Consider the following 7,744-nt stretch of genomic DNA (forward strand, 5'->3'; position numbering starts at 1 on the left):
TTTGTGTTAATTATAGTGTCCTTGTCATTCTCTCGGTGCTCCAACTGTTGTGTAATTTTTCAGACTTTGGAAGTTGCCTGGTATATTGTAAGGCTTTTCTAAATTCTTACCCTTTGCTTCTGCACAACTGACTTTCCATGCAGTAGACTTTATGGTCCGTTAATGCCCTGACAACAGGGAGTCCTGGCTTCAGTCAACAATTGGTTTGTAGGAGTTAACTCAAAGTTCTCAGGTGGATTAATTTTGCCTGAAGAGCCAGGTGCATGAGGCACTCCTGAAAAGTGTTTATTTTTGGAAGTGCTGTGTCTCGGGCTGCCTTCCCCAGCATGCTCCCTGATGAGCGTGATCCAACCTGGGGGCGGGGGGTGCTCTGAGTGTTGGTGAGCCCACTTCCTCCAGTTCTTTCTTGCCTTATTGTGAGCGGGGAGAGAGAGCTAAAGTTGGCACTAGAAGCAGAACAAAACAGCAGTCCAGCCAGAGGCTGCATGGACTGGATCTGCATGGGCTGTGGCGTAGTGCACCCGGGAGACCCTGGGGGTGTGCAGTGTTGAGACCCTGCCTGCCTTGTGCATGCAGATACCCCCAAATCTATAGGAATATTCTAATCTGCTGCTAGTACTCTAAGTCCTCAGACTCTTCATTATGGCATTTATCAATCTCGAGCCCTTACCTGTGAAGATGGATGTCAAGATAAAGTAAGGATTGTCATATGCTTTACAGGGTTTTCAAGTGAATGTTTAATTTTTAGGAGAGACTGGAAAGAAAGCAGAGATCAATGGCAATTGAAGGAGCCCACCTAGGGAGCACAGCTGTGTCTAAAGAGCGAGACATGGCTGCTGCAACGCCGTTGGCAGAAAGAGAGCCAGAAATGGGGGAGAAAGGAATAGGAATGGAAGACAGTATTTCTAAGCAACAGATAAACTTTTAGTTTCTAAATCATCTTTAAAAGGTGTATGTATCCCAGAAGGTACACCTACGGTGAGATCCAGTATTTACTGTAATAGAGTCTGCATCATCCATCGTGTAGTCATGTGGGTGTCCTTTGTCTTACGTGACACAGCGGTGATCGTGATGGTGGTCAGTTATGAGGTCATCTGAATGTGTTTTTTCTATGGTGCACCGATATTGTCATATGTTGCACACGTCTGTGACTCAGTGGGCAGAAACCTGAAGATAGGGCTTTCAGGAATGTGCTTTAGACTTCCAGACTTTGTATGTGATTTTGGTCTAATCTCTTGAACTCCCCTAGGTACAACCAATGGAGCAGGCTTAGAACATACTGGCATTTAGTATGTGCTCGTGAGATATGATGCAGTCATGCCCTTTGTCATAGCATTTGGGGGAAGATGGAGGGGAGAATTTACACGGTTAAATCTTGGAAAATGGCAGTAAGAACTGAGTTTCCCAGGTTATTTAAAAGATGCACCATGTTGAAAAAAAAAATTGAAAAAAAAAATAAATAAAAGATGCACCATGAAAGGTATTTGCATTAATGATGTTGGTGAGTCAGGAGGATGGTGCTTGCTCAGCCGCAGTGAAGGGCCCTGGATCTTGTCTATGGAGGCTCCCCTCACAGCCAGCTGGGGCCAGCCCAGCTCTGCCCACAGCCATTCAGGACATGACATCACCCTTGTGGCTCTGGCCTTGGGGAATGAATGGAGTTGCTCTGGGTCGCCAAGACCAATGACCGTCATAGCATAGGCTCATCCCTACTGGTAAGAGCCTTGTCCACCTGCCCTCCACGCCAGCCAGCCTGGCCCCTGCAGAGACTCTGGGAGACCCCTTTTGCATGCAGACCCAATCTGGGCAGGAGGCCGCTAGGGGATTTTGAGTCCTGTTGCTGGAAACACGTCAGATTCTCAGAACACTGGGGAGGTTTTAAAAGTTCCCCACTCTACCCTGAATACACCAGAATCTTAGGAAGAGTGGCGGCAGGAAGCCACATTTGTGAGACTCCTCAGGTGATCCCGATAGAGAAGCCGGGTTTGGAAACAGCTCGCCTGCTGGTACGCAACACGCCTTGCAAACATTTCAGACCGACTGGTTTTGATTTCACTTTTAAAGACTCCAGGAAGGAAGAATTACGATCTATCTAGATGAATATTTTTGAGGAAAAAAATAAAACTGGGGAATTTAGAATTTTTTGAGCTGCAGGCGTCTGAGGGAGGTGAGGCTGCTTCACAACACAGGGCTCAGTGTTGTCTGAGACATGGACAGGGCCTTAGGGACTTCGGGGTCAGGGAGTCATGGACCCATTAGAGCCCCTGAGACAACAGGGCCAGGCATCGTGGGTGGATGGCCACCATCGCTCTGTGGCACTTGCTCTTGGAAACACCAGGTCAGATTCGGTTCTCTCGGGCCTTGCGGCATGTGACACTGGCTTACTGGCTGTCCAGACCTCTCTACAGAACTTCCTTGCCACACTGCACTCTTTAGACGAAGGGGAATGATGTCAGCAGCTGTGTCCAGAACTTTCTCTTAGACTCAGTATGTGATTCAGGTGTGATTACAGCTCCTGATGCATCACACACCTGTCGAGATGTGTGTGTTCACATGGGTGTCCCTGTGTGTGCGCACGTGTCTTGTGCGTGTGTGTGGGGGAGGAGAGCCCGGAGCACTGTCGCTTCCTGCCGAGCAGAGGAGGCTGAGGACAAATGCGGGGATGTGGTGGGCAGCAGGCGGGGAAGGTGCGGAGGGCCTGGGGAGGTCTCAGCTCCAGCGCTGGGGCTCCTGGGCACGGGTGGACCCAGCACATCTGTGTCCATGCACCTTTGGGGCTGTGATTCCAGAGCTCCGTTTTGGAACATGGAGCCGGGCTGGATTCTCCAGGGTTACCTGTTGGAGGTAGAGGCGCTGACTTCTGGGAGTGGATGGCCCCACAGGCCTGCACATCCTGCAGGGACTTGTCCCCACTGGCTCCCTGGCAAGAGCCCCTGAGAGCAGAGACCCAGTTGCCCACATCTCCCCTGTGTGCCCTCCTTCTGAAGCAAAGGCCTGCACTGGGCGATGGCTGCAAGTTCCCTGGGAAGCCCTTCCATGCGGGGTTGGCAGGAGCCAGTGTTGGCTTTGCTGAGAGTGCAGGGAGGTGATGTGTGCTCTGGCTGGGAGTATGAGTCCAGACTTGCCGAGAGCCCCTCCTCGGTGGTCCTGGGGAGGAAGTGCCAGAGGCTGCGGTCTAAATAACCCCTGCACCTAGGTGGCTTAGGTGGTTGAGTGTCCAACTTTGGCTCAGGTCATGATCTCACGGTTCATGAGTTTGAGCCCTGCGTCGAGCTCTGTGTTGACAGCTCAGAGCCTGGAGCCTGCTTTAGATTCTGTGTCTCCCTCTCTCTCTGCCCCTGCCCCACTCGTGCTCTGTCTCTCTCTCACAAATAAATAAACGTTAAAAAAATTTTTTTTAAATAAGCCCCAGCAGCAGCTCGCTCCTGCCTGGCATATCTGCAGTAAAAATGTGAGGAAGATGCTCTATTTTCTTCCTAGCAGCACCTGCCACTTCTAAAAGCACCAAGAAATAAAAGACATCTGTGTCAGGAAGTGAGCCCCAGGGTGCATCTGAGGATGTATTTGTTTGTTTTTCTGAACCACTGGCTTTGCAAGTTGGAACCGGGGCGGGAGGGGGGGGGTGGGGGGCGGAGCTGGGAGGCTGTGGTGGGTGCTGGGCGCAGAGAGGCAGGGGGACACAGTGGGTCTCAGGCTGTCCCCACTTGGCCATGCTGGCCTCAGGAGGAAGTGGGTAAATTAGGTAAATTAGGGCCGGCCCTGAACATTCTGCCAGACCTCTCCTCCCAGACCTCAGGGCTCCTGGGTCTTCATGATGCCAGACTTTCGGGAGCAAATGGAAAGACAGTTCTAAGCAGCTGTCTAATGGAGCACAGTTCACAGTTTTATACAGGAAGCCGGTCTCCTGGAGATCCAGCTTGATGAACCCTCCAGGAAAAATGAATCTGTTCCATGTTGTTTCTCCTCCTTTCTCTGGGATATGTGACAGTGAAGGGTCCCTGCTCTACCCTTGGGGTGGGGGGCGCCTGCTGTCACCTGCCAGCTCCCGGGGAAGCTCCCCGAAAGGCCCCTATATTTAGGGAGCTCCCTTATCCTGACTCTCAGTTGCATTTGCTTTCCATAGGGTGTGGCTCTGGGCTGGACGTTTGTGTTGGACACACAACTTGGACCAACTCTTGTGTTGAAGCCCCAGCCCCAAGGGGATGGAGTCAAGAGGAGGGAACTCTGGGGGTGATGAGGTCATGAGGGCCCCCTGATGTGATCACTGCCCTTGGGAGGGAGCCCCCGCAGAGCCCCCGTACCTCCCCACCCACGTGAGGATACAGCGGCTCCCCCAGACACTGGGTCCTGCACTCCCCGTCCCCAGATTGTGGGCAGCCAATGCCTGTTGTTTCTAATCCACCCCAGCTGTGCTGTTGGGTTCCAGCAACCATGGGGGAGGAGAGGGGTGACACTTACTCAGAGCCACACTATGGGGATCTCCCCGACCACTCTCCACAGGGGAGAGTGAGGGTCTTGGAGCAAATCTGGAGGAAAGGGGAATGGATCTTTCTGGACAGGCTGCAATCCGTGTTAGAGAACTAGGTTAAGTTCAGTACATGTAGGGTTTCTCAAAAGTGCTCTTCCTCTGCACCTGCTTTATCTCAGCAAAGCCTGGGCATTCAGAAAGTGCTTCTCTGTCCTTCCGCCGGCAATTAGAACACAAACGCAGCCTTCCATGGGGGAAATCAGATGCCAAAAATAAACCTTCCCTACGCGTGTCTCGTCTGCTGCACCTCAACTGAAGATTTCCCGGGATGAGTCAGCGTCTTTACTGGGACCAGATACCTCATAATATACGCGTCTAATTTCACTGCCTGCCTCAGACGGTCTGCCTGGTGCTGCTTTTGGGAGGGGTCTGTGTGTGCATGTGCACGTGTGTGCATGTGTGGGGGTGCATGCACGCACGGTACATGTTGCACGCACGAATAATATCAGGAAGAGAATTTACTGGCACTCTGGAGCAGCTGAACACTCTTCCCGAGATGCTGATGTCATCAGACCCACACAGGAGAGGCCGGCTGTGTCCCCGCACTCCAGAACACAGCGTCCCCTCTGTTGGGTGGACCCCATCTGTCCACATCTGCTCTGACCAAACGCTCAAGAGGGCAGGTCCTGCCCAGCGCTCACACCGGGGTTTGCTACCCAGGGCGACACCCACTGCTGGCTTAGTTACACATAAATAAACACGCTCAGCGTTATTCTCTGCAAAGCTGCAAACACAGGTGAGCAAAGCCACCTGAACCTGCTCTTTCTCTGCGTAATTCTCTCCCCATCTCCTCCCCTCTCTTATGCAGAGCGGGGCAGGGGCCGCTGATCAACTGAAATGAGGCAGAGAACCATAGCAATTAAATAGCTAATTTTAGCTTTTCAAGTCACCCTGCTCTCAGTGATGTGGGCGATTCACACGAGGGTTTGGAGGCTGAGGGGGCAGCCAGGCCACACGAGTGAGCATGCTCAGCGCAGAAAGCCTGGCCCGGGGGCTGGCAGAGGGGAGGGGGCTGTGTCTTACGGTCGGCCGTGATCTCATAGGGTGAGTGCAGCCTGGCATCTCCACAGGGGGACGTGCTCACGTAGAGATGGAACAGCACGTTGTCCCGCAGCCGGTAGCCGCCGTCCTTGGACCGTTCGAATATCGAGTGCTCTGAGTCCTCCCGCCGCTTGCTAGGGTCAGAGAGAGGGTCCTCGTCACTCATTATGAACCAACAGGAAAGGCGCCCATTGGGCCGATGCCTTTGCATCTTATTTTGTGTCTTATTTCCCCGTGTCTTTCTCGTTGCCCTCTGCCTACTGCGTCTAGAGCAGGTGGCAGTGAAATGGGGAAGGGGGACCCAGTGACAGCAGTTCTGTTCTGTGCCCCCAGCCATGTGTCCGGCCTCAAGAGGGCATCACTCCAGATGCCTGTGGCTGGGTTTGTGGGGTGCTGTAGTCGTGTGGAGACACTGCCCTTTGGCGACCACCTTGCTAGAGGCTGGACGTTTGTGTCCCCCAACTTAATATGTTGGAGTCCTGCACCCCAGGATGTCAGTGTCAGCACATGGGGCCTCTGGGAGGGGAGGAGGCCATGAGGTGGGGCCCCCATGATGGGATTAGTGTCCTTATGAAGGAGACCCCAGGGCGCCCCCTCGCCCCTTCCACACATGAGGAGGACACAGGAGAAGACACTGCCTGTGACCCAGGGTGCAGCGTCTCATCAGACACCAGACCTGCTGCCCCTTGAATCCTGGACGTCCAGCGAGAGCTGCGAGTGATTGGGAGCTTGTGGTGTTTTGTGGATGCCGCTTGGGCCTGAACAGTCCCCATTACTGGGGGGATAAGCCTGTTACCAGGCGTGTTTGTACGTGTGGGCAGGCGGGGCGCGTGCACCTTGCAGACCATCTGCTGCAGCCACCCGTGGGCGAGCAGGTGCCCCAGGAGGGAGGCCAGAGGAGAAGGAGGCCTGGCATTTCAGGCTGGCCAGCGCTCAGCGGACGCACCGTCTGGGTCACAATGTGCTGTGGGCAGATGGCTGTCCACACAGGCTCGTCCCTGGGGTCGCCGCTTACCTGAGGTGAAGCTCCAGCTGTGCATACAGGAAGTGGACCAGCGCCCTCCGGGCCACGATCTCCGCGTGGCAGTCATTGACCACCAGCCCCTGGTCATTGATGTGCTCGCCGCTGATGCACTTGGTGCCCGAGGACAGGACGATGACCTGTGCCTGCCTGACGTCCAAGCCTGGGGGACAGAGAGGGCATCAGACCCCCATCAGACCCCCTCCGTCAGATCCCCCATCAGACGCCCGTCAGAATCCCCATCCGTCAGGCCCCTGTCAGAACCCCCCCTCAGATTCCCCCTGTCGGACCTCCCGTCGGACCAACCCCCCCAGACCCCCGTCAGACTCCTGTCAGAACCCCGTCAGAACCCCCATCAGATCCTGTCAGACTCCTGTCAGAACCCTCCTTCCCGTCAGATCCCCCATCGGACCCCATCAGACCCCCTCCGTCAGACCCCCCATCAGAACCCCCGTCAGAACCCCCCTTCCCGTCAGATCCCCCATCGGACCCCATCAGAACCCCCATCAGGCTCCTGTCAGAACCCCGTCAGATGCGCCCCTCGTCAGACCTCCATCAGACCCCCCGTCAGACCCCCCCCCATCAGACCCTGCCCCCCGTCAGACCCCCGTCAGGCCCCCGTCAGGCCCCCGTCAGAATCCCCGTCAGATCCCCCATCAGACCCCTCCCGTCAGAACCCCGTGCAGGAGGGAGGCCGCCCTCCCCTCATGGGACCCTGGCGGCCCCAGCCTGGAAGCCCCGTGTGAACGGGCACCACACGGCGGGCCGGGTACCGGGGCCGCACTTAACGACAGGTGCCTGGGGTCTCGGGCCCACCCGGCCCCCAGAAAGCTCCGTCCCGAGAACTCCTTACTTCCCCAATCGAGACCCGCGGGGGCGCCCGAGCGTGCCCCTGCCGATTCCGGACGGACGCGGAGGGGCTCCCCACTCTTGCGAGTAGCGCCCCGCGGAGGCGGGTGTGACGGACACCGGCCGGGAGGTCTGGCGGCCCGCTGGCGCCCCGGCGGCCGCGACGCTTCGAGGGCCGGGCCCGGAGCACGTGGCCTGGCCGCGCCCGGAAACCCGCCCCGCGCGCCCCGCCGCGCGGGCTGGGATTGGCTGGTGCGGGCGTGTGGAGCACGGGCCCGGGGTGGGGGTGGCGCCGCGAGCCGGGC

At 56.2% G+C, this 7,744-nt stretch overlaps 1 protein-coding gene across 3 annotated transcripts in view; it reads right to left on the bottom strand.

The window, feature by feature from the left end:
• The window catches only part of ADARB2 (adenosine deaminase RNA specific B2 (inactive)), a 429,400-nt gene that overhangs the window by 37,223 nt on the left and 384,433 nt on the right, over positions 1-7,744 (bottom strand). For 2 of the 3 annotated variants that reach the window (XM_011283586.4, XM_045060802.1), the window contains exons 5-6: positions 6,585-6,753; positions 5,552-5,703 (exon numbers count right to left, since the gene is read on the bottom strand). In XM_011283586.4, coding sequence (XP_011281888.2) covers positions 5,552-5,703; positions 6,585-6,753 — 321 coding nt within the window. Of the gene's footprint in view, positions 1-2,056; positions 2,836-5,551; positions 5,704-6,584; positions 6,754-7,744 lie in introns of those variants that run through there. The other variant, XM_045060803.1, reaches the window with a different exon arrangement.

Source organism: Felis catus, chromosome B4, assembly GCF_018350175.1.
Source record: "Felis catus isolate Fca126 chromosome B4, F.catus_Fca126_mat1.0, whole genome shotgun sequence".
Classification (NCBI taxonomy): Eukaryota; Metazoa; Chordata; class Mammalia; order Carnivora; family Felidae; genus Felis; species Felis catus.